The sequence below is a fragment of the Rattus norvegicus genome, chromosome 11, assembly GCF_021556685.1.
Source record: "Rattus norvegicus strain SHRSP/BbbUtx chromosome 11, alternate assembly SHRSP_T2T, whole genome shotgun sequence".
Taxonomy (NCBI): domain Eukaryota; kingdom Metazoa; phylum Chordata; class Mammalia; order Rodentia; family Muridae; genus Rattus; species Rattus norvegicus.
Genome location: NC_141544.1, coordinates 40,881,779 through 40,909,491, shown reverse-complemented (window position 1 = coordinate 40,909,491; position 27,713 = coordinate 40,881,779). Strand labels below are relative to the sequence as shown.

Here is a 27,713-nt window from a genome sequence, read left to right as displayed (position 1 = left end):
TGACCATGCTACTCTGTAACATGCACATCCACAATCTGAGGAGGTGACATCGTGTCCTTGCCGATTCATGTTTTCCCTCCTCATCGTCTCTGCTAACCCTTCATTGCTCACACTGTCTGCTGAGTAGGCCCTGGTTCACCTGCTTTTCTCAGGAATGGGGGCTCCAGCCCAGGGACTCATTCAAGCCCAACAAGTTGCACTTCCCCAAGAAGGCTCTGTCTTATTTAACAGTTCGCTCCAGCGTACTCATACCTCAAAACTCTCCTCAGCACCAGAACTTTATTTAAATTACCAGATAGCTCACCTGCAATTCATCCCAAGAGGGGAGGGGATCATTATCAGGTAACCCCTGCTCTAAGGAGGCTCGAAGTACAGGAAACAGAGTTCCCTTTACTTTGTTCCCCATACATGCCTGGTTGCATGAACGCAGCCATTTTAGATTCTATGTTTCTTTGACTCTAAAATAGACCCTAATGACTCTCTCTTAAAATTGCCTATTTTGTCACGTTTTAAAAGTCTGAATAATATTCTCTGGGCATTCATTCATAAATACTTCCCAGATACCAAATGGCTACTTCCTCATGCCAATTTAGACAATGAAAGAAGGTCTTTGCTTCACAGTCTGAAAATTGGTGTTCTACCTCCTAGAGTCATTCCTCCCTGGTTGCAGAGCAAGACCAACCATAAGGCCAACATCTGGACATCTGGGTAACTGCACAGCTCTGTCCAGCAAGCACGTTTCAGTGCATCACAGAGTCCCACCTCATCGGAGACACTGGCTTGCTGATAACACGTCCATTTATTTCAATTAAGAAGTAAAGTCAGGGCAGAAGCCTGGCCTTTTCTTGACTCTTGTTCTGGTTTTGTCTTTATTGGAACCACTTCTGCAGGAAAGCAGGCAGGAAGATTATCATCTCTCCCTGGTCATACAGAGAAAGATCTGTGCTCTCAGGGCTTGGAGAGGTATCCGACTTCAGGACAGTAGCAATGGTCTCTCCACACCTTGCTTACCCCTCTATTTCTGATGGAAGACAAAGAGATGGGGGAAAGCAGGAGAGGACATTTGTCTACAGTCTAAAGTTTTATTATAGAAGAGAATTTTACAGCAGCATTCAATAATACCATTTTTAAAGATGAAAAATAGTTAAACACACACTTAACATTAATAAAAGTAAGATTTCAAATACATCCTGCTTTTAAAAATGCCTAAGACCATAAGCATATTCTCTAATACTTGATTGAAAACTGAATTGTGTACTTCTTGGTGCCTATGTCAATGTTTAATTGAAATTATGCCCAGGGCCCACCTTGAACATAGTCTTCCTGAACAGTACAGCCTTCAGATAAGAATGAATGGACCAATATGTTTAACTTGATGTGTGTCTCCTAGAAGCCAAGGTTCTGCCTCAAAAAGTATTTAAGAAGGGAAGGTTAGAAAGGATAAATCCAACTTCCCATGAGTATGCCTCACAGAAGCAAACAGAGGCTCTCCCATCAACAGTGTGACTACACACCTCATCACGAGAAGCCCTGAAAGTCCCGAAGGGTTCCCAAGGGTGCTGGCCCAGATCCCATCTTCCTTTCAGTATCCTCTCTGCAAACAGTTGCTTCACCCAGTGTTCCACTCACCTCCATTCATCTCTTTACTTATCCAACAAATTAACCCTGATTTGTATGAAGGAGAGAAATAGTGTGTGTGTGTGTGTGTGTGTGTGTGTGTGTGTGTGTGTGTGTGTGTGTGTGTGTGTGTGTGAATGCACTGTAGTTCTTAGAAATTTCTCAAAGAATATATATCTCTAAGAAGGTACCTGGCAAGCTAATGCTGACATTAGGGAGTCAATCAAAGCAAACAAAGGTGGGAAGGCCCTTTTGGGCTAGAGAGATTCCTCAGTGGTTTCAGAGAACTTGCTGGTCTTCCGGAGGACTGGAGTTCTACTCCCAACATTCACATCAAGATGCTCACAACTGCTAAAGGGAATCTGACTCCCTCTTCTGGCCCCAGAAGGCACCCTCTCCCACACACTGAAAACATTCCTAGAGACACAGGTACACACAAATGAGTCTTTAAAACTAATTCTAAAAGCATTTTCCTCTCCATTTAGCTGGTGATCAAACTGAGGCACAGAAGGCTTCATCCACTGTCCAAGGTCACATAGCCAATAAACTGCTAAGTTATATATAAGATATAAACAAAAGGATTTAGGTATCAAGCACAGATCTCCCCTACCCATGTGAACTTGTCTAAATGCTGGAAACATAGACATCCCTGATTTTCATAGCACATTTCCTTTAAGGTTTCTGAATTTAACAAGAAATGATCACTACCGATTCCATATTGCTTCCCATGGTGAGCTTGAAGAAACTGCTGGGGAGGGCACTTACATGTCTTGCATGATTATTCGTGCATCTCTTAACACACACAAACACTTCTGCATCTGCCATCTCCTTTGATCTTCTCAGCACCCTTATAGTCTATAGAGAGGAAATTCAGGACAGGTAAACCCTGCTTAACGCCACACGGCCGCTGCCTGCCTATTTCTGTCTGACTTTGAAACACATCCCTTATCCAGAGTGTGGCAGTGAGTGAGTACAGGGCTGGGCCAAGTAGCTCAATTTTCCAAGCTCTTTACTGGGTCTTCTCAGATGCTAAGCAAATCGATGTATGGGTTTAGTAACCCTTAGCAGAATTTCTTGAGAACAGAAGAGACTTGATTTCGTTTTTAACTTTGAGATATTTTCATTTTCGAAGTAAGATCTCGAAGGACAGACTCAAGTCTAACTATACATTTGATTATATTGCATATGCTGGTTAAAGAATTGGCCGTTTAAATTTAATTTTGTATTAATTCTTTGATGTGGCATACAAAACAATGGGTCTCATTGTGACAGTTTCATACATATATACAAGTATACCGTGTTCCCAACTCTCACTGTCTTGTTCTCCTCTCCCAATGGTTCCTTATCTCTCCCAAAATCCTCTCTGCTTTCATGTCATGTAGGCATGCAAAATTCCACACACCTTACACAGTTAGCTGGAAAATAAGTCTTAAACATTGTTACTCCTCACCTCTGTTTTGACTCTGACACATCTACTAAGGTCAGGTGATTCTGGACAAGTTTGATTTGGGGCATCAGGAATGATCAATGTGTATTTAATAGGGCCAATCACATTAGCAGTGACCAGGCCACTGGAGGATTGAAGACCATCATTTTTAAGGGTAATAGAGTCTATTGAATACCAACAATCACCACTGACTCTCCGATATACATTCATACATACATACATACATACATACACACACATACACATACACATACACACATATACATACATACATACACATACACATATACATACATACATACATACATACATACATACACACACATACACATACATATATACATATATTCAATGAATCATAAAAGCTCTTTACTGGAAGAATCAATGATAAGAGTACACAAAAGACAGATAAGCAAGTAATAATTATGAAAGACATAGGGTGTTTAGGCAGAGGTGCATACTGGGTCCTACTGGGGTGCATAAGAGGGACTCCTTCTCAGCATCCGTTCCTCAGTAAGGATGGGTCCTGAACTTTGCCAAGCCTTCATCCATGTAGTTTATCCCATGTGCCTTCCCTTTTCCAATTCCAAGTCCCTCCAACATCCACCCTTCCCTTCCCTTCCCAGCAATCACGCATTCTGAAGGAACTGGTGTTGACTCTAGTCACATGATGTTTGATGCCATCAGAATGTAACGAGGGTAGAAGTGTTTGTCTGCTGCTGTGTATTGTGTCCCCCAATGTCCACAGCTGTACTTGACACAAGGACATAGGTGCTTGACAAACACACTACAGAGGAAAAAATCTCATAATCACTTACTCCAAAAAATTAACTTTTAAAAACAGCAATGAGCTTAATAGTTGAAAGGAAACATTTCAAGCTATTGTGGTGGCAGCTTTAATCCCAGAACTTGGGAGGTTGAAGCTGGTAGGTCTCTGAGTTCAAGGCCAGCCTGGTCTTCAAAGCCAGTTCTGGCCAGAGCTTCACAGAGAAACCCTGTCTCAAAATAAATGATGATGATATGATGATGCTGATGCTGCTGCTGCTGCTGCTGCTGCTGATGATGATGATGATGATGATTTTATTATTATAATATTATTATATAAACAGATTGATTAACTAAAAAATAAAATGCCTCCTGCACCTATCTTAAATAGCTCAGATTTAAGCTTCTACACCCCCCATCATTCTATGGTATAACTCTCCTTTATCAAGTAGTCGCCACTGTGAGGCACTCGTGTCCCAGGGTGTAATCGTTGGTTCCATTCCTGGTATAGTGGGCCCTCTGTTTAACCTAAATGCTGTTGCAGGCAACAGGCAGCCTCTGACGTCCTGTGTTCTGTGCAGATTGGGATTTGGAACTCCAACAGTGGGCTGAACATGACGGATGGCAACAGAGACAGGTCCAACAATATCACGGACTCGCTGGCTAACCGCACACTCATTGTCACCACTATTCTGGTAAGCTGTGAAGTTCCGGCCTTTTGTCCACACTCCCACAGACCTAAAATGATCCTTCCTCTGTCTTTTCCAGGCTGGCAAGGCTCCCTGCATATGTCTATATTTTAAATTGGGAGCTAAAAGCATACATCCGTACGTGCTTAAAGGAATGGAATGTGAGCGCTTGAAACCTCTCCACAGACTCTTCGTCTTTCTAGACTCTCAGCTCCATTCTTCCCTTGCTCAGCCCATCCAGGGCTACTTTGTCCCCTGCCTACTGAACTGGTTAGTTTGACTTTAGAAAAAAGACCAGGGAAGGGGCTTCAGGGGGTGAGCAAGTGAGGAGGTTGTTTCCTGTGACCCCTGTATGTCCATCAATGGTTCTGTCCATGTCTTTCCAAAAGCACATTTCCTGCACTGTCTATTGCCATACACCTATGTTCCAGATGCATGGGACTGTGGTGACACTCCCAACTCCTCTTTGTCTCTACCCTGGATCTTCCTAGTGTCCAGGTATAACAGGTCCCTGAACACTGTTTCCATTCTTACTGCCATTGGCTCCTCTCCATTGGCTCATACCTCTAGAAAGAACTCTCGTATCAACTGACCCCATTGCAATCCTGATCTTATTTCCAGGTAGCCACTGAGCGCTAGCTGGCCTCTCTCTCTCTTCCTTTCTTTTCCCATGGGAACTAAGTAGGCCCAATCCACTATGAACTTTGCATTTTAGGGCTTTGCTTCCTGTCATTCACTGTGTGACGCTCACCTGTTTTTCTTTGAAGTTGCCTTGTTAGACTTACTCACCTAAAGTAAACCTGATTTTAATTTGTGCTTCCTTCTGGCTGTCACTTTTGCTGCAACCACCTTATGGAAACGGGTTTTGGAGGGAGAAGTGTCTTGTTTTACTTTTTGTTTTTGACAAAATTCGTTGTGTAGAACTGGCTGCCCTAGAACTCCCCTAGGTAGACCAGGCTGGCTTCAAACCTGCCTCTGCCTCCCATGCCAGGATTAAACATGCACATGCCACTCTGGGCAGTAACTTTCTATTGCATTGGCTTGAGCCAACTGTCACTTTCCAAGAGGAGGAGCCTCCATACACAGGGCACCACATCAGTAAAGTAATTATTATAATGGTATAAAACAAAACTAACTCAAGGGAGAATTAGTAAGTTTACAGATGTGTGGTAGGAAGGCAGCCATTACTCATAAGATAGGGAAGTATTATCATATTTGAGGCCCAAGGCGATTTCATATAAGACTATAAGACTGATAAAAGACTGAAACCCTGGAAATAGGCAACCAGTATGCAAAGAAAGTACGACTGTAGTTGACAATGTAAAGAATGGAACAGGGAGGAAAGAGGGGGATGGGGACTGAGATCATCAGGTAAAGCGAATACACAAATAAATTAATGAAGAAAAAATAAACCTTTAAAGATTTTTTTAAAAATCCTGTGTGAAATGTTAATATAATATTAATTAAAATAAGAAGTTCTTCTGAAATGCAAATTACATTTCCCAAGGAAGGAGAAAAATCAGAATGTTTAGCATACTTGATGTTTGGAAAATTAAAGACTTCTATGTGCTGGTCTTCATTTCTCCTTTATAAATAGACAGCCGTAAACCAAAGCCTAAGGCATGTGGACTCCTACACAGGAAACTCAGGCACGGTCACACCTGAAGGAGGATGTGGGACCCAAGTGTGTGCTGAGATTTTCTATCTCCTCAGATTCAAAATTCGAACATAATTATGTCTCTGTCACACTATCCACTACTCCTCTCTCCTACCACCACAGTGAAAGAAAAAGCTGCCATCTAAAAAGGCAGGAAAGAAAGAAAAATATAGAATGGCGTTTGTAACAGTGCCTTCTGTAACAAGCTTAGCAGAAACGGGAATGTAAGCAACTGACTTCCATACTTTCCACTCCTAAAAGTCACCTTCCAATGTGACACGTCTTCCAGCACTGACAGAACACGTTCCTTTTCATGATAACGGATCTTCCACACCTGGTTTGTTTCACTTAGGAAGAGCCCTACGTGATGTACAGGAAATCCGATAAGCCCTTGTATGGAAACGACAGGTTTGAAGGATATTGCCTGGATCTGCTGAAAGAACTGTCCAATATCCTGGGTTTTCTTTACGATGTTAAACTGGTTCCTGATGGCAAATATGGAGCACAGAATGACAAAGGGGAATGGAATGGGATGGTAAAAGAACTCATCGACCACGTAAGCAAAGACACACCTGACCATTTGAAAAGAATGTTCTAAGGGCAGAAGTAAAAGAAGGAAAATAGAGTTAATTCCATTTCAGAAGAAAGGTTTTTTGTATTTCATGGTTTTTAGAAACACACACATTTCTTAAAGGGAAAATAAAATAACCTAGATAGAAAGTTTGCTCGATTTGGAAGGGTGGTTAAAAATAAAAGTTGAGGGTTAAAATTTGTACATTCACCCTTTATGCCAATGAGTAAGCCTGAGAGGTTTTCAATTAAATCAAGAATTCTAGGACCTGGGACTTTGGGACTCAGAGAAAAATCTCACCTTGTCACCTTATATTAGACCAAACTTTCCCTTCCTCCCTTCTCTAACATGCCCTTGGTAAAGACATTATCTGGTAATTTTAGTTTATGAATGACAATCCTCTCTTGTCTCTTCTCTTCTCTCTTCTCCTCTCTCTCTTCTCCTCTCTTCTCCTCTCTTCTCTCTTCTCCTCTCTTCTCCTCTCTCCCCTCTCCTCTCCTCTCCTCTCCTCTCCCCTCTCTCCCCTCTCTCCTTTCCTCTCCTCTCCTCTCCCCCCCCTCTCTCTGGCGTGCGCACTCTCAGTGTGTGGATTCTGTGGGAATGGGTGTGCACATTACATGGACCCTCACCCCCCACCCTTCCATACTTTCTGGTTTCTCTTTGATAATAAATACTATAATATAAATAAAATTAGCCCATGCTAGACACTTGATGCACAAAACGCCCTTGTAGTTGAGATTAGGAAGTAGAGATACTCAGGAGAAGACTAGTCCCTTGCAGCTGACCATTGGCACTTGCTTTTACAGAGAGCTGACCTGGCAGTGGCCCCTCTCACCATCACATACGTACGGGAGAAAGTCATTGACTTCTCCAAGCCCTTCATGACCCTGGGCATTAGCATCCTTTACCGGAAGCCCAATGGAACCAACCCGGGTGTCTTCTCCTTCCTCAACCCCCTATCTCCGGACATTTGGATGTACGTGCTGCTCGCCTGCCTAGGAGTCAGTTGTGTACTGTTTGTGATTGCGAGGTAAGTTTAGGAATACTGACTTCATGACAATGGTCTGGCATGACAGGTGTCAAAATTCACAGTTTAAAAGTGCAATTTTATTTTTGTTCATTGTTGCTTTTTCTCAGGGTTTCTATAGAAAGCTGTTACATGCATCGACAGCTAATTATCCATAAAGATACATGTTTAAAGGAAGAAGGCAGGCCTTTACAGTGATTTAACTTTTCCATACTTCAGTTCACATGAGATTACTATTTGTCCCATTTTTCCGTAGAATAGAGGACAAAAAAAGCAATGGGTCAACTGGATAGCTAAAATGTTACTAAACTAATAATGAAATTGTTTTAAGATATTTTGTTCAGGAATAATTGAATAAGCCAAACAGAAAAACAAGGTAGCTGGGAAGCACCACAGCAATTAAAAACAAAAAAAGACCATGGAAAGAAAGATGCAGAGGCCCTTAAGGATCAAGGAAAACACTTTCAAATTTCTGTGAGGTTCTCCTTTAAAATCATTAGAAGGTAAATAAGAAAACTGAGGAAGTAACACTGAAAAGAAATTACATTGTGGAAGTTTAATTGATTGATGATTGGCTTATTGACTGATTGACTGGCTGATTACTGTGTTGCTTCTATTCTGGAGATGGAGTGTAGGGCCCCATGTGTGCTTAGCAAGCCCTCCACCACTTAGCTACATCCTCCTCTGGCCATTATAAAAGCTTCATGATACTCTGGAAGTGTTTCAATCTGAGCTTTATCTCTCAAGATTAAACTCTGTCCTTTATATGAAATCATTATAGTTTATACAAGTCTTCCAGAGCCTTTTACTTTCCTCAGTAGAACATTTATCTAAATGCCTTTGATACTGAATTTGAAATGACTATATTATTTTTCTATTCCTCTTAAAACCTTTGATAGCTTCAGATAAAGTATGTTTTAAAAAAAATTACTTCTTTATGTCATGTCCGTGTTTTCAATCTTTTTCACCTTTCAACAAAAGTTGGTAATTTTTCCCCTAATCAGTTTTTGTCTTCTCTCCAGGAATTTATAAGGGAAATATCTCTTCGTGATAGCTCTTTGCCATTGTCCATTGTCCATTGTCTGGTTTTGATTAATACCTGGTAACTTCTCCCCAGCAGAATTACAAAGAATGCTTGGGGAAATACCCAAGCAGGAAACATGCAGAAGATCTACAAGGCAGAGTCCAGCGGAATAAGTGACCTCTGAGTGTGGCTAATTAAGCTTTCAAAGGGACTAAAGTCTGAGTGTTCTCAACAACTTGTAATATGTGCTATTGCCAAGTCTCAAATTTTGTTTTCTGAAATAGTGGTCAAAATTCTCTTTACACACATGCACATGCACCCACACGCACACACACTATCAACTTCAAATTTTTCAGTCATGTCACAGTCAAGGACCATGTTCAAGATAATTTAAAAAAATTCCTTGAAAATAATTTTCTAATTATTGACCTTTGAAGATTTTTCACAGTTTCCAGGTGAAGTTATATTGACCTGGGAGAGCCATAAAGTAATGAAGTACCCTCTCATGAGGAACAGGCTACAATGGGTTGACTTGTCCCATTTTTCTACCCCTAATGAAGCAATGAAAAAGACAGAGGGTGATAAAAATGTGAGTTTTCAAATCCTGAGTCCAGGGTTTCTTCAAACATTAATGCTCATAAATGGATCAAGCAAGGTAATGTTAATGGAAACGTCCATTGCTTACTCTAGCAAAGTTGGCCAAAGTTATCGGAAGGTTACAATATGTGAACATAGTTCACAAGCTCTCACAAGCACACAGACTGAGGGGACCCTATTGCACTGCCTCACAACTGTGACTTTTGCTGTCCTTATATTTGTCATCAGGATATGTCAGGAAGTGGGACATTCAGAATATTCCCACACTTAGTCTTGTCCACTTTCTCATAAGCTCTTGGTGACCCCCAGTCTGTATTTGAGACTCAATACCGTATCACCTACACCTTTGATTCTATCCTCATCCTACATTGTAGCACTACTAAGTGCAAGCTCAAAATCAAACAGCCCCAGCCAGTTAAGCAGATGCTTATTCTCCTTTCCTTCCCATCTTCATAATTTGAGACCATAAAGTAGGTCTCTCTGCACCAATAAGGTGAGATGCAACACAATTTTAGTTGTCATCCTAGTGGCTTGCCCTCAAATCTGGTAACAAAGAAATGAAAATCAGCTAATGTCATAATCACTCTTTGATCCAAAGAAGCTTTCAGATTTGTGTTGTGAAGAATATCCTTTTGCGTTTTCTTAAAGTGAAAAAACACAGCCCAATTCAGCATTTAAGCTAACACCCTCACTAAATAAATCCCTAAAAGTCATTTGTTGAACTGAATAAAATCTATAAAGTTATAAAACATCAATGGAACAAGATAAGGAAAACCCTAGAAAATGACAGTGAAGCATGACTAATGTGACTGTTAGTGCTTTGGTTTGGCAGTCAACTCTAAAAATATTTAGCTCCAAGGAATTGGGTTCCTGGTAAACATAAGGCTGAACCGGGCCAAACTTCCACATACAGGGCTTGCTTCCATTGGTGACTCGCATTTGTCTTCCTAACATGAAGCTTTTAAAGTTGGCATTCAGCAAAAGATAAAAGCTAGGAGAAAGAGGGATCCCTTGACAGCAGATTCTAAGGTTACAAAGCCAATGGTTGATGACAATTTCAAGCAGATCTCTCCCCATCGAAATCAACTGTCTTTCTATCTTCAAAGCAGCCAGTGTCTGTCAACAATGATAAATAGACAATCCCCTCAATTAGAAAAATTTGCAGTGAGGAATATTTTGCAACTTTTCATTTATTGTAAAATTTGCTTTATCTAAACCCTAACCTAAAGTAAGAAGCTTGCATGTATAAATCCTCTAGAGTCATTATGGTGCATTTTGTTAAAATGTTTTCTTTCGAAACAAGGAAGGTCTTTCTATGCAACCCAGGCTGTTCTTTAACTTCCTGTGGAGACAGAGTAGCCTCAAACTAGAAGCAATCCTCTTGCTGCAGCATCTTGGGATGCTAGAATTATGGTCAGCATCACAATGACCATGAAAAAAAACACCACTATCTACACAAGTTTTCACATAGGTTCTAAAACACACTTATCCCTTTCTCGTGGTCCTGACACTAAGTACTGACCTATTGAGGGTCATCTGGGATAGTGATTTTTAGATGGCCATTCCTGCAGACCATATATTGGTCTTCCCCTTGACCTCCTGGTGCTGACATGCTGTACTGTGTCACTGAGGCTATATTAAGCAGGCTTTAGGATCTTCAAAGGGGAGTATCTGCACCCTATACAACAAGTGTGTGTTTCTATTACACCAAAAGCCAGTGTCTTACAGCATAGCTTCTCATCATTTAATATTCCTCAGTTCACATGTTTCCCTGGTCATTCCGAATCCTGGAGACAAAGAACCACCAACTTCCTTAAGAGCTGAGATGTGTGCTGACATTTAGACTGTTTTCCTTTGCTCTTCAGAAAGCCAATTAATTGCTCACAAGTATTAAAGTGTAGAACATGGAGGGAACACTGACAGCAGCATTCCAAGGACATGTGCTCACAGATCAGAGTATATTTAATGAGTAAACAACAGGGTATTGGGGGCTGGTGGTTTCCAGGCTTTATGGTCTATTTGAAAAGCCCGTATTCTTGAATGCATAATCCTCCTAATTTATTGCAATTAATATTTTAAAGTTACTGTACCAGTGATGATGATATTGTTTAAGTAACAGCATCTTTATTCTGCATGCTGTTTCAATTATTAGGTTCATTAATACCAGTATTCGTCCTTTCAGCTCAGCAAACTACTACAGTTATGAGAGTGTGTAAATTCAAAACTTAATTATACTCTTACAACAGTAATTAAAATGCATTGGCATGGCACCGTCAATTAAAGCTATGTTCATAAGCTCACAGCAACCTGTGTGGTGTGCCGTGCAGCTTGAGGGAAGCCACAGGAAAGAGTTGGATGATATTATGGTGGGATAAATGACCAGGCTGCTATCCTAATGCCCCTAAGACTCCATGGGAAAACACTGCACACTTTGCAGAAGGTGTCCAGGGCTTTAGAGAGCATTTTTCATTAAGAGAAACCATCTTCCCAGTTCCTTGTACATGATTCACAGCGTGTCCGGCTTCTCGCTGTACATAATATATTCCCCTTAAGCCCAGTTCTTCCTGATGCATCCACAACCTGCTATTGTTTATTGCTGAAGCCTTATGGCTTGGAGAGCATCCGTATGTTCTCATTGATGTTATGGTATTTTAACATTGCACTAACAATCCTTTTTGCCTTAAAAAGACCCAGCAGCAAATGGCAAAGCTTCCAGTGCTATGAATCACTGCATTTTAAATTATTACAGATTAATTTGATGAACATCTGGCAATGTTAAAAAATATGACATACACACACACACACACACACACACACACACACACACACACACACACACACACACCATACACCTTACTAGGGTAGCTCTATAAAATACCCCTAGAGCTGGTGCCTCAACTGGATTACAACAGTCAGACTGATACCTAGAAAAACAGAAAGGACTAAAATTGTAATCCATTCCTTAAATTATCATTTTAAATGCTACTTCTAAATATCTAAATTTCCCCATTTTACAAAGAAGTAAACTGAGGGCAAAGAAATCAAATCAAAGGTTCTTTGTGTTGATTTCCTCGATGATTCATTGTATTTCCAGAAACTTATTACCCATGGCCCCTTGCAGGTAGAGCGATAATAATGTCATAGAAAACATTTCACACCTAACCAGAGTTGGTGATTATTTACAAGACTGCAGGGCATAATTTAGAAAACAATTCAATTAAAAATAAATTAAAAGGAAAACATGAGCTTCCAATTTCCTACTCTAAGCCTTGGAGTTAATGCTATATATATATATATATATATATATATATATATATATATATATATATATGTGTGTGTGTGTGTGTGTGTGTGTGTGTGTGTGTGTGTGTATATAACACACACACACACACACACACACACACACACACACACACACCTGGACTATGATTCTTCCAAATTTAAACTTTGTCTTTTCTTTAAAGGATTAAGGCTTATATTTCTATATAGTATCCTTGAAATAAGAGATATATGGCCCGCAAATCCAGTCCTTCCCTTGGTTCAGCTTGGTTTTGATTTTGGTTCTATCATTCCTGTATCATTTGTGAAGTATCAGCACCATAATAGTTTAACTGTGTAATCCCTATGCATTCCATGCTGCTCTTGTTGCCCCTTGCTGTAGTGAAATCTTGGGGTGAGAAATCCTTTCTTTATGGTTATTCAGTTGCTCAGTAGAACAGAAATAAATGAAAACAGAAGAGTTCGATAGACATGGGTTGGAGGAGTGTGATCCTAGCTGCCAACGGGTTCGATCCGGAAGCGGGAAGCTGATGGCAAATACCCGCCCAGGAACTTTTGCACTCAGTCCACCAGAGCCGGAAGTGGCTATATAAGGTTTTCACTCCTATTGCTCCTGCTCCGTCGTCGGGTTTCTGCATTGCTCAGCGGGTTTTGCTCTGCTCCGTGCGTGTATCTGATGCTTATAAAACTGTTTCTGTTAACTATCGCAGGTTCACACCCTACGAGTGGTATAACCCCCACCCATGCAACCCCGACTCAGACGTGGTGGAAAACAATTTCACTTTGCTAAATAGTTTCTGGTTTGGAGTTGGAGCTCTCATGCAGCAAGGTACACCGGTTGCCCGTTTTATCACTTGCATCCCACAGTCTGCTGTCAGGCTTTCACGCTGGTAAACTCCACCTTGAAGCTAGATGGTAGAAGGAAACACGCAGGGATATACAATCGTAGCAATGGACTTTCAACTCTGCTCTCTAGACAAGGACAGAAATAGTCTAAACAGGACTTCCTTGCTAAGGATCTAAAAAGAGTGCTTCTTTCAAGCAATGGACATAAATTTTCCTCCAAGTGATGAAGAATAAGGAACCTATATTACTTATTCTCTCGCTGATCCAATCAAATAACTGAATAGAGGCAATGTAGGGAATAAAGAGTTGTAGTACTTATAATTAAGAGCATAGACAGATCAGGGGCAAAACACATAGCAACAGGAGCCTGGGGCAACTGTCATATTGTATCTTCAGTCAACAAATAGACCAATGAATGCTGTGCCCTGGTTTTTGTATTATTATTATTATTATTATTATTATTATTATTATTATTACTATTATCTGCAACCTCAGCCTATAGAGTGGTGCTGCTTACACTCAGGGTCTACCCTCCTCAGACAAACCTTCCTGCAAACATCTTCATAAACGTGTCAAGTGATATGTCTCCTAGGTGACTCTAAGTCTTGTCAAGTTATCAGTGTAGGTTATCCATCACAAAACATTAGACTTTTGTTGAATAAAGGCATTTCCATAGACGGACATGCCCAACTTTCCCTTCTTAGCCATAACTTCACAAGCCAAAGGTTTAATTGGAATGGAATTGAAATCCTTGGACGTTTGCATCCACTTGGATTCCTCCGGGTGCTAACAGGATCTAGAACTTCCACCTAATTGCCACTCAGACAAGCCCTCCTGAAATTCATCTTAGCTGCCCAATAACTTTTTACACAATCCCCTTCAAACTGGTAACCATAGCAACAGTAAACTGTAGGGTTGGAGACATAAAGCTGAAACCAAAGAAATATAATATATTTTACCTTGCTCTATGATTTCAGAGATTTTTGTTTTTGCTGTAGAGGAGGGAGAAGTTTTTTTTTAACCTTTGGAATCTTGTGTTTTTGGGTTTTTCTTCAGCTTTGATTTCAAGCATACAGTCTGCCAAATAGTTCCAAGATTAAACACATCCACTTAAGACAGCCATAAGTCACAGATGCCGTTGTGTTTGGAATATCTTTCCATTTGACAATAAACTGGCAAATAAACTGGCAAGAGAAAACCCAACTGGGATATACATTAACCATGCTTGTGACCTGGAAGTCCACCTGACATTTTGGATTAGGTTGTTATAATATCATTTGAAATGTTTACAGTATGTGAATTCAACGAACAAAGAGAGAGGAAAGGAAGAGAAACAAAGAGGGAGCGTGAATATGTATGTTGGTCTTCGGTATAGAAATACCTCACAATTTAGGAAATTAATACATTCTCTTGTAATAGTGCATAGTGGCGTGGGGATCATTCCATGGGTGTAGACACAACCAGATTTAGTAGAAACCACTTGCATTGAACTTGAAGCATAAGATGGAGCTATGAATCCTGCAAGACATCCTGTGAGAGTCTGTGCCTTGATTTCCCAGCACATTTAATTCTTCAGGGTACTTACTACATGAGCAACTATTCTCAGAATAAAGGAGGCCTCCTCCCATCCCTACAACTTGCCCTCTTCAGCAATTGAATGATTAAACAAACCACAGGCTTCACTGACCATGCTGCAGGCCTATGCAGTTTTGTGCCTAAGGTCACATCCCCAGTGTCCGCCTTTGAATCACTACTTGCATATTTTTGGAGTTTACCAGCATCCACAGCAAACTGTGGGATGCAGTGTCCGTTAGTTACCATACCTTGGATACATGACAGTCAGCCCCAGCCAGACTCGGCTTGTATGGAAGAAGTTGACTAACATTTGTCAGGTGCAACAAGCATTCCCAAGTACAGCATTTATGACTGTTAGTGCATCTGCCCTTGGTACATGGCATTGGACCAGGTAGATACCCTCTGTCGTGCTCTCCCCCATGTGCAGGAGCCTGTCATTTTATTAAATTGGAAACCACTTTGCTGCATTTCTGTTTTAATGTGATGATCAGACTTTCTCTTTTCTACAGAGCCTGAGCAAAGTCTGGATCAGGATTGGCTGTCATGTCTGCCATAAAAGGCACTAAAGGGACTTCAGCAAGTATTATCTCATCCTGAGTATTTCCAGCGGTGTTTAACTCTACACAATTACCGTTCCCATGATGTCATCCTCTAGGATACTGAACATGCACAAATCATCTCTTTTTGAGGGAGGCCATTTTGAAATAATTCAGATAGCATTAAGAACTAATTAATTAATTAAGAAACTCCCTGAATTGCCTGAGATTTTTAAAGTTTTTTTTTTACAAAACGACATTGATATATCTCATTAATATCATCTAGCAAAAGCTTAATACAGTTTCATTAGGTTGCTACATATTACCCTAAATTTTCATGAATTTTTTCTAAGATTATAAATACTTATTTTAAAGTTCAAAAATACAAATTTATGTTTGCATGTCAAATGGATATTCATCTATAAGTCCATTTTCACTGCCATACAATACGTAAATAGGTGTGTATTCTGAGAAGTTGAAAGCTAGATTTTCATAAATGCAATAAAAATAACACAAGGACGAACCGACAGCAAAAAAAAAAATCTCTACCTATAGGGCAAGAAAAAAAATGTATCTTTAATGTGATATTTATCTCCCATGGCTATTTTATAAAATAAATGGTATTTTAATGGCAGCTAACTAATAACCTAAAATAGTATCACATTGCCACAAGGCTGCTAGATCAATTAAGCACCAAGATACAAGGCAACCTTGGGCTTTAAGCCCAGGCACCCATAGGCATAGAAATCCTGTTTAAACCACAAGATAAAAAACAGCAGCAACGGATTATTCTGCTAAATCCTTGGGGGCAATATAATGGAAATGGTTACAAATTTGTTACGATGTTACACACCAAAATTCAAACAAAAGAAGACAGTGCAAACCACAGTCAAACCATTTATCTCGTCAAAGGGAGCCAAGCACAGAGACACAAGAGTATTAAAAGAATATTTCTGTATCCAAATCCCAGATACTCTGCCAACTTACATCTGCTTATCTCCAGCTTTGAGTTGGTACTGATTTCATGAGTGTCTGCCTTGTCGATTAAACCTGAGAATAACCTCACTCATTTGCAGAATAGGAAATTCCAATTTTTCTTCCCATCTCGCACCATTAGTACCTATGCAATTTCAAAACACCCAGTTAGTGTAAAGAAAGAATCCTCAAAACCGTACATGTGATGTACTGAAACCTTTCAGATCTCTGGGAGTCAATGGTGGCTGTGCTCTCCCCCTCTAACTGGGCATACAGACTCTGCTGTGACTTCAGGTCCGTGAATCAACCCAACTGAAGTGAAGTCACTTGTGCTTCTGCTCCCTTCCAACTTGACTGAAATGTAGGCAGCCACAGCTCAAAGTGGACCTAGACTCTTTTCAGAAAGTTTGAACCTCTTTTGGGAAAAAAACTTTTCTTTTTCAAAACATATTTAATATCTCCATGCTTCTTTTTAAAAACAACAGTGACCCGAATGGTAGTTAAATGAGGATTTCAACCAGACACATCTCACCACCTGGGAAAACAGCCAGTTTTTGAATGAGATCTTTACTGGAGGACCAAAAATGTCTTTTGAAGATCATACTCTATTTCAGCCAAAAAAGACTATAAACTAGAAGAAAATATATATATATATATATAACTATAAAATATATATTTTATAAAATATATAAAACTATATATATATATATAAAATCTGAAAATCCTCAATTATTTTTTACGTTGCATCTTATAACTGAAATGATCTGTAACCTTTTGTAAGTTTCTCACACTATTTAACCTTAAATAAAAAATAAGTTACCACTTCAAAGCTTTTCATTTTTATATAAATACCTAGACTATCTTATTTCCCTCTAAATAATGCATTAGGCAGTAATAAGGTCAGAATTCTTAGAGTAAACTCTTCACATTTAAGCAACTAAATGCATTTTAGACAGTCTATCTTGGGGCTAAACTTTCCGCCATTTTCAGCCATCAACTTTAACTACTTGCATTATAAGCAGAGGTAATAATTAAAGACTTATAGAAGGGATCACTTGGATTTTGTTCCATTTCTAGAAAACACATTCATTTCATCCTCATACAAGATAGTCTTTGAAGAGTCTCTTCCCCTTAGCATGATGACCAGCGTAAGTCTCCTTCTCTTGCTGACGCAGTTTAACACCCTCACTCTGATAATGCTGTCACAGGATCAGAGCTGATGCCCAAGGCTCTATCGACCAGAATAGTTGGAGGAATATGGTGGTTTTTCACCCTAATCATCATTTCATCCTACACGGCCAACCTGGCTGCCTTCTTGACGGTAGAAAGAATGGAATCCCCCATCGATTCCGCAGACGATCTGGCCAAACAAACCAAGATAGAATATGGGGCAGTCAGAGATGGCTCGACGATGACCTTCTTCAAGGTAAGAACCTTGCAAAGACCTCTTAGTGTTTGTCTCATGCCGGGATGATGGTGGGGAAAATAGAAGCCTCTTCAACTAGAGAAAAGATACTGGGCAATGTTTCTAAAGGCATGAGTTTCTAATGCTTTAATCCCATTATAAGGAGATATGAAGGAACTATGTTCTCACCACAAAGACCTTCTTCTGATTCCTAATTTTTATTTGCCTGTTTACTTGTTTGCTTTTGTTTTCAGAAACAGGATTTCATGCAGCCTCAAACTCAGCGTGTAGCTGAGTGTAGCTCAGTTGGCCTCAAACTCAGCCTTAGCGTCATGATCCTCCTACCATTACCTCTCAAATATTAGAATTAAAGACATAGGCCATCACAGTCAGACCGATTGCCAATTTAGTGCACTCAGATTTACAATGTAGTATTCCCTCTGACCCTAAATAACTTACATGTAGTTATTATGGTGCCTGTGACTGTATCCACACAACATGGCAAATGTCTGACGGTTGGGGGATATTTGTGGGAGTTGGTTTCCTCCGTCTTGTGGGTCTCAGAGATTGAACTCAGGTCATCCGTCTCTGTAGCGTCTTACACAGCCCACCCCACTGCCCTGTCTCTGGCCTTTATATTTGAATAGCTGTACTCCCTGAATAAAATCTAATCATGCTTTTGAAAAAATAAGGACTTAAAATAACATCATATTTTCTGTTCAGTACTGCTAAGATAGAAGCATGTGCCAGAAAATCAAACAAAAAACACGAACATATGTTGTTTTTAAAACTAAGTTGTAGCATTAAAATCAAAAACTTCCCGTGGAGCTAGCTGTGTCTGGAGCTATCCAGAAGCTATAAATGCTTTATGAGCACCAAAGGAGAATGGTGTTAAACTGGGTTGAGTTTTATGACCAAGTCCATTTCACTGTCTAGGTCTTTTTAATTAGTGACTAACAGTAGTGAAAGTGATTTCTGCCTTGCTTTGGAGTAAGCCTTGGCACTTTGATTATCAAATCTCAATTATTATGACTTCCATAAACCAAATTCCAATAGACCCCAACAGGTTTAGCAACCATAGGGTGTGGCACTTTGCTTTGTGAATGAAAACAAAAAGACACAGGATCTGAACGCCTTGCAACATCACATGAAAACAACCCATTTGGACATCGTGCATGGCCGATATTTGCATTGCAATTCATAACGGTAGCACATAAAAATAACTTTATGGTTGTGGGTCACTGCATTAGGAAGGCTGAGAGCCACAGACTTAAGCAAAAGCGAAAAGCCATCTTGAGTGCTAGGATTTGGTCTAACCTAGCACATTCCAGCTGGTGGCTGGAGCAGAAACAAAAAGACTACTCAGTTGTGAAAAAGACATTTCATGTCGAATCACCAGACAGTGAAAGTCTTTTCCCAGCACAGCCTTGTAGTAACCTGTTCCTTCATTTCCAAGGCAGGTTCAGATCATTCCAGAACTAAAGAATTGGCAGTTGTAGGGGCCATGGTTGCTACCAAAATCCACAACCAAACAAAATGTGCCAGTCCCTCAAATTTACTCCTCAGGCTAGAGCAAGGTGGTTTTGTTTTTAAGTGTTTTACATTTAGTGTGTGTGTGTGTGTGTGTGTGTGTGTGTGTGTGTGTGTGTGTGTGTGTGTGTGTGTGTGTGTTGTGGAGCATGTGTAGGTCAAAGAACAACTTACAGGACTTGGTTCTCTGCTTTGACCATGTATCCACATCGATCCAGGGATCGAAGGAAGATTATCAGAATTGGTTGTAGTACCTCTACCCTCTGAGCCATCTTACTAAGCACGAATGACTCTACATCCACAACAGCAGTTTAAAGTAAAATAACTTCCCACAACTTAATAAGGAAAGCCGTCCGCTCAGTGTTACCGCTAAGGGGTGCTACTGTGCTACTACTCTCAAGGGATGTTTTTCCTAAAGTGTTGTCTCCAAAGTGAGGCTGAAAATTGCTTGCAAACATTTAAATCAGAACCCATTGGCATTTTCTCCTAGACTTTGACATTCTTACAAACAGCATGGTACCTTATATTCTAGAAAACCTACATTCAATTCTCAATTTTTTTAATCAACAAAATTTATCTTTCTATATAGGCCCAAAGAGTTTCCCTATTCTGTGACCTGGATTCCAGTTAAAAGTGAATTAGCTGACTTTTTAAAGATGTGTATATTTAGCCCGAGCCATAGGTCCCCACATGTGTACTCTTTGGTTGGTGGTTTAGTCCCTGGGAGCTCTGGGGGGTCTGGTTGGTTGATATTGTTGTTCTTCCTCTGGGGTTGCAAACTCCATCAGCTCATTCAGTCCTTGCCCTAACTTCTCCATTGGGGTCCCCGTGCTCACTCTGATGTTTGACTGCAAGCATCCTCATCTGTATTGGGGTATGTATCTGGATATGTAGCAGAGGATTGCCTAATCAGGCATTACTGGGAGGGGAGCCCCTTGTTCCTGTGGAGGGTTGATGACCCAGGGTAGGGGAATGCTAGGGTGCTGAGGCAGAGTGGGTGGGCAGGTGGGTGAGCACCCTCATAGAGGCAGGGGAGGGGATAGAGGGTTTGTGGAGGGGAAATTGGGAAAGGGGATAACATTTGAAATGTAAATAAATACAAATTTAAAACTTTCAAGTAAAGAAAAAGATGTATAAGATGTACATATGTAGTGTGTGTATGTGTGTGTGCATGAGTGTATGTGTGTGTATGTGAATGTGAGTGTATGTGTGTGTGTATGTGTATGTGTGTGAGTGTATGTGTGTGTATGTGTGAATATGTGTGTGTGAGTGTATGTGTGTGAGTGTATGTGTGTGTATGTGTGAATATATGTGTGTGTGTGAGTTTGTGTGTGTGTGTGTGTGTGTGTGTGTGTGTGTGTGTAAACATACATGTAAGTATCCGTAGAAGCAAAATACGGACATAAGATCCTCTGGAACTAAAGTTACAGGAAGTTGTGAGTTGCTCAGTATTGACGCCAGGAACTTAACAGGTTCTCTGGATGAGCAATAAGTGTTCCAATTCCAGAGTCATCTTGTAAGCCCCTGTTGACATTAAAGGGAAAACTAAGTCATGGAGACTCGTGTCTTAGATTTGGAAGCCTTCTACACTTAAGTCATTTGTATGTGGAAACACATTGGTCTTCAAAAACTATTCATCTGAGAGAGGGGGAAGACAAAGACAGACAGATAGAAAGACAGAATGACAAAGATTGAAACATAGTTTATGATACACAAAGTTTCAGAAAACTTTATACAGACATCCTGAAATTCTAGGGACATTGACCATAAGAAAAATAACTGTACTTGTTTGGCCAAGGTCAGGGAACTAATGATATTTATTACACTCTATATTTTCCGAAGTTCATGGGCACTCTGAGTCTTAAAGTTTTAATCACCAGGGATCATATAATAGTCTATTTGATCAAAGTGTGACATTCATTACAAGGACAATTAGCAAACCATGGTTAGGGAAAGGCCAAGGACTTCACCAGCTGTCTGGTACTGTTCAGTTTGTTTAGGAAATTAGGTGTCAGGAGACTACTGTGTTCTCCTTATCAAGACTTTAATTATTTATAGACAAGTTTATCAGTCAGAAAATTCACAATTCAGTAATTCAACAGACTCAGCAGAGACTTTCAGCAGACATTTTTTGTTAGGACTTGGGACAAAATGAGCTGGTTAGCAACCCAGAGTTAACTATGACGCTGTTTTCCCTCTGTTCTGCTGGTAGATGGCTTGTCCCTTTTAATCACTGCGAGACTATAAACAGGTAGGGTTCTTGCTGCAATTCTGACATCCTAGAGCCACTATCAACACCACAGGAGGCAGAATCAAAGACCAGTCAGTGCACAGGTTAAGGTTTGCAGCTTGGCTATAATTTCCCTACACCCACCTGACCTGTTTCTGCACTTTCTAGCAAAGAGATGTAGACGTGATGGCTGTGACATCTGATTACACCTTTCCTTCCAGAAAAGTCATTATTTCTCCATCTCTCATGGAAACTAGAAATGATGCCAATTCACAAAGCTGTTCGTTCACCTTGTTGCAACTCTATTAATTCCCTTATTAAAAGGAATGGACCTAACTTTAGTGTCGCAATGACAATATAGTAAGTCACCCCCCACAAAAAAATACTCCTTATACAGAAATATAAGGAGATAAGTGAGGCCCGAAACAATTATTTACCGATGCCTTCTGTGAACTACCATCCCAGGAGGGTATTGGTTTTAATGTAGGTTTCACACATGAGGAATACCATAGGTCATCTCAGGAAACCTACTACTATCAAATCATCAAATGCTAGGATATATATTAAAGTCTCCAGGGAAACACAGATATGCAGCATCTGGAGTCATTTAGACTGTATTCAATCTCAACTCTCGCTAATTAATTATGTAGACCTTGACAGGTCCCTTCAATTCTCCATACCTTCCCTTCCCTGCCTGTAAATTGAAGCTAACATCTAAGCCATGAGATGATTTTCAGGGTTACAGGACTTAATGGAGGGAATATGCTCACCCAATTCCTTAGCAAATGGTAAGCAATTTAAAAGCTATCACCATTAGCATCAATTTCTCACGGCTTCACTCTCTGTAGACCTAAATACCTAGCCCGCTCTGGCCTCTGATCAACCTCTTTGCTCAGTAATGTTTAGATCGTGTGCCTTCTGATAAATCCCAAGACAGTACCAGGACCCAAGATCTGAAAAGCATCCAGTGCCCTTGCCAGGCAGAAAGTCCGGTTGTTGTTGTTGTTGTTGCTGTTGTTTTGCTTTGTTTTGTTTTGTTTTTAAGCCTTTCCTGAACACATTCACTGCATTACAGACGTTTCCCACATGACTGGTGAGCAGCAGACAGGAGAAGCTGATCCTTAGAATTCTTCAAGGCAGCTCAATTTAACCCAGCTCAGTATTTTTTCCAATGTCAGCACCTAGGGGAGACACTTGCAGGGTAGAAGGTAGATGGGGGCGGGGGGGGGAGTTAAAACCTCCTGCAAAGTTTGGAGATATGAAGTACAGTAACCACACAAGCCAGGTACGCCCTGTTAAACACTTTCCAGCTCTCATCCTAGAGACAGGCAATGAGATGATCATAAGAACTCCTGTGGGTCAAATTGGGCTAAGAAATAATCATGTAAGAAGCACTTCTCTGTAGAATCTTGCCCTGTAACAAGTCGCCATCCTCCCAGACTCAAGTCAGGGGATTACAGAGATTAGATCTACATTCTGCCTGAAATGACATGGATAAAATGGGTTTTAAAAAAAAAATCATCACCGACTTGTCATTTCTGGCTTCCACGGTCTAGGGACTTTGAACCAGCGGTGGGAATTAGGACTGGTAACCTCTATAATCTCTTTGCAGGGAGTGGTTAGTGCCCGCAGCAAAGCAGAAGTTGCTTTAAGGAAGTCACTGAGCCCAGCACCTGTGGAACTGAAGCTATCACAGGGAGACAGAGTTCAGACAAAACCAGCAGGGAACGAAAGAGGAGAGAAAGCCCTCAAACTTTTCTACATAGGAGGACATTCTTCCCATAAAATCTTCATTTCTGAAAATGTGGGTTTTCTATTAGAGTCCAAGGATAAAAATGGATTTGCCTGCAAGGAACTATCCATAAGCTCAATTTAACTTAACCTTTTAAAAAGTCTGATATGTTGCCTGTAATGGAGTGATCTTTAACTGTAGACAGGAGAAAAACATGAGGCAGATTTGAGCAGAGATATATAAGTCTCACTGGGAGAATTCCCTAAAGGGAACCAGTGGAATTGTCAAGCTCAGAGAGTCAAATGTCATAACTTTTCTATTGATTCAAGGTAAGAGTACGATCTGACACAATGATCTTATCTGGAAAGGCAGAGCCCCCACACCGCCGCAGATGATGTTTTCTAATGGCCTTGCTTCAAACGATGATTGTTAAATGAAATCACATTTTGCGGTGGTGTGAGAAATTACCCTTTCATGAAACTTCACTGTATTAAATGAAATAGTTGTCTTTCAGTCAGGCGTTCTCCTCTGTGTGTTGGCTTCTTAGACTTGGATTCTGCATTGTCAAAAATCTTTTCTTTTTTCTTATTTCTAGAGGTACTCTTTTAAGATTAGGATTTCTCAATCGTCTACTGGAAAGATTTAATATAGAATTATTTTGATAATTGGTGTGCTCTGCATGGCACACAGCACATGGATAAGGTCACTTTTGACACAATGCCAAAGAGAAAACCTCAGTAACACATTCCTAATGTGAATATGTGTAGGCTTATGAAAATAGGTGGGAAAAAAAGTGTAAGAATGGATCTATACATAAAGACCTTCAAATGCTGTGGCCTGAAACAAGATTTCACATATATTGATTCTACTGAGTAATGGGATCATATATTCTCCCTGGGATGTACAATAACTCGGTTGGGGGAAATGCTGTGATAAGCAATGCTTATCTCAATAGAAAAGAAACATTGGAAAGATGTTTCTAGAAAGTGTTGGCTCTATCAATCTTAGAATCATACTACACTACTGAGCTCTGTCCACCCTTACATCCTGCCCCGAAGACCCCGAAAACAGAACTGTAGAGAAAACGAAATGCCGTGAAAGGCAAGACAACGTGCAACTTATACCCACGTGGTCTTCCAGGTTCCATAGCTACATATCTTGAAACACTGAATTTTTGTCTAAACGAATAGAACCTATTGACCGTCATTAAATACTCTCCGTGTGTAATAGGCTAAGTGCAAGATCTGCGACATCTCTCCCACAGCAGACAGCTGCTTACAAACACTTGAGCAACTTCTTTGAAAGATGAGTTAGGTCACCTGGTTATGAGTATTTGAACAAAAAATTAATTTCCTTCGATGAAGAACCTAGACTCTGGAAAAAGAGCACTAATGAGACCCTAGCTTTACCACTTTTCATTGGGGTGTTCTATTTCCTCATCTGTACGGCTGAGATCTTAATGCTACCTTTCTCATTAAAGGAATGAGTACACGCGCCATTCTCAGAACAAGGCGTGTTACACCGTAAACATTTGTCTGTGCTCATTGTTTTCACAACTCTCAGTGGTTTGTAACTGCCTACAGCCTACATACACACTGTAAGTCACCGCCCAGCAAGTACTCAGCCTGCACGCATCACAAGGCAGAAAGTAAGAAATACGTAATCATGAGCATTGTCACAGTAACCCCGCCCTCTAACCGATAAGAAATGCTTATCACCTGTCAGCTGTGTTTATCAGCATGAAGACAGATGTATAATCAGGTTAAACTAGCCTAAGGAATTCATCTGAGCCTGTGTCCTCTAAGGACCCAAGTGTTCTAATTGGCTTTTGACAGGTGAAATGAGAGGCAACCACTGCTCCCAGGGTTCAGTATTCCGAATTAGCTAGAGTGATTTAGAAGGCTGACTCAGGCTAAAGACGATCTGGAAAGGGAAAGCTGACATTTAAACCATTGGTTTTGTCTTCCAGCATTTGCATTAATTTTGGCAAAGCATACTTATAATTTGAAGACATGCTAAGGTTTTCATCTTGAAAACTAATAAAATTATCTATTAGAGAGCATACTCCAAATTCACTCTGAAAAATGCTACTTTAGAGCCTGACAAAAGAAAAAACTTTACTGAGCATAGCATTACAGTGGGTAGAACTAGGGGATACTCAAGGCAGATACCTTTAGTTTACTGGCTCCTCTAGGGACTTCTGTGTGTCACTTCTCCTAAGACCTGTTCTATAGAGGGCCTGATCTATAAAGCAAAGCAATGGGCTTGAAGCAAAAATTTCTCTCCATACATATCCTGTGGTGGAAAATCCAGCGTCTCCCAGAGACTGTGACTCGAAGGCCTCCTTACAATGTCCATTTACTATGGATAAAATGGCCACTACTTTTTTTTCTATTTGTTTACTATTATCTTTTATTGTTTATTTTATTTATTTACATTTCAAATGTTATCTGCCTTCCCAATCTCCCCTCCACAAACTCCCTAACCCTCCCTCTCTCCCCCCTACTCCAATGAGGGTACTCCCACACCCACCCACATACTGCTCCCTCACCGCCCTAGCATTCCCCTATGCTGAGGCATCAAGCCTCCACAGGACAAAGGGGCTCCCCTCCCATTGAAGCCAGATAAGGCCATCCTCTGCTACATATGACCCATATGCAGCCATTGGGTTCCTCAACGTGTACTCTTTGGTTGGTGGTTTAGTTCCTGGGAGCTCTGTGGCGGGGGAGAGGTCTAGTTGGTTGGTATTGTTGTTCTTCCTATAGGGTTGCAAAGCCATTAACTCTTTCAGTACTTCCCCTAACTCTTGCATTGGGGTCCCCTTGGGGTCCCCACTCTCAGTCCTACGGTTGATTACAAGCATCCACGTCTGTATTGGTAAGGCTCTGGCAGAACCTCTCAGGGGACAATTAGACCAGGCTCCTGTCAGCAAGCACTTCTTGGCATCAGCAATAGTGTCTGGGTTTGGTGTCTGCAGATGGGATGGATCCCTAGGTGGGGCAGTCTCTAGATGGCCTTTTCTTCAATGACCATTATTTTATGTCTCTTACTTCTACAAAGCAAAATCCCACTTTTCTAACTATAATAAATAGCCCATGAAATTTTTCTTTGGAAGCTGGTATCTATGCTGGACCAACATAAAACCAACTAGTCAAAGTTCTGTGGGGGATGATGATTAATAAATGCTATGTTTTCACATGCAAATTAAGTAAGATTAAAGTCATTGCCAAAAAACTTTGGCATTATACACGTCTACCTCACCCAAGTCATCATGGATAAGTGGAAGGAACATTGAATGAAATATTGGGGTTCTTGGGGTCTAGAATTTGTTCTGCTGTTAACTTTCACCATCTTTTCCTGAAGTCTTCAAATAGTCTGTACCAAAAGTTTCTCATCTCTAAAACTGATGGTGTAAGTGAATGTGTCTCTAACATCTCTGATAACTTTAATATTGCATGCTTCAAAGAAAATGATTTCCCCTTAAGGTAGTTTCCTGATAACGAAATAATTTTCCCAGACATACATTTGCTGCAGAGAAGACAGAGTGACCTCTCTGCTTCTCTATAAGTAGCTCTTCTCTTCATAAGAATTTAGTAGTATCAGACTCATTAAGGCTGAAACCATACAATAGATGAACAGCAGCCCTGGTACCCAGGACACACCTTTATTGTGGAAACATTAGCTCTGATTTGCAGATCCTCTAAGTTAGTCTCAGGAGCTTCATCATGATAGAATGGATCCTATAAATCATCACTTTGTACAAGGTATGAGTATTGAACTGTTATCTGTCTCATAAGATCTTCCTCATGGGGCTCTTTAAATGCCTAACAATCCAAACTAAAGCCATCTGTCCCCCACCTCCCCAAGTCAGAAGGCCCATTCTGTTAACCCAGGTCTTACACAGACTTAAGCATCAAGTAAGTCGGGAACATTTGAGCATGAATTTGAGCCACTAGAGCTGATTCCAGAGGTATTCATTCCGTGTCTGCAGCCCCTAATCCTGTTTTAAGCTCCTCTGTACCCTTAAGACGATATTCCTTGGCCTTGCCAAGGAGTCTACATGTATCATAACCAGGTTTAGCTTGAAAACATCAGTAATTCCCATGATGGCATTGATCATTGAAATAAATGGGAGGGTGTACTGATGCAAATGAAGATGAATTCAGGGCAAAAACTTGAAACATTATGGAAATTACAGAGTAAAAATGTAA

At 40.4% G+C, this 27,713-nt stretch overlaps 1 protein-coding gene across 8 annotated transcripts in view; it reads left to right on the top strand.

Moving 5' to 3' along the window:
• The window catches only part of Grik1 (glutamate ionotropic receptor kainate type subunit 1), a 400,463-nt gene that overhangs the window by 340,841 nt on the left and 31,909 nt on the right, over nt 1-27,713 (top strand). For all 8 annotated transcript variants that reach the window (XM_087575986.1, NM_001111114.1, NM_017241.2 and 5 more), the window contains 5 exon segments: nt 4,411-4,524; nt 6,528-6,731; nt 7,553-7,776; nt 13,384-13,502; nt 17,814-18,031. In XM_087575986.1, coding sequence (XP_087432112.1) covers nt 4,411-4,524; nt 6,528-6,731; nt 7,553-7,776; nt 13,384-13,502; nt 17,814-18,031 — 879 coding nt within the window.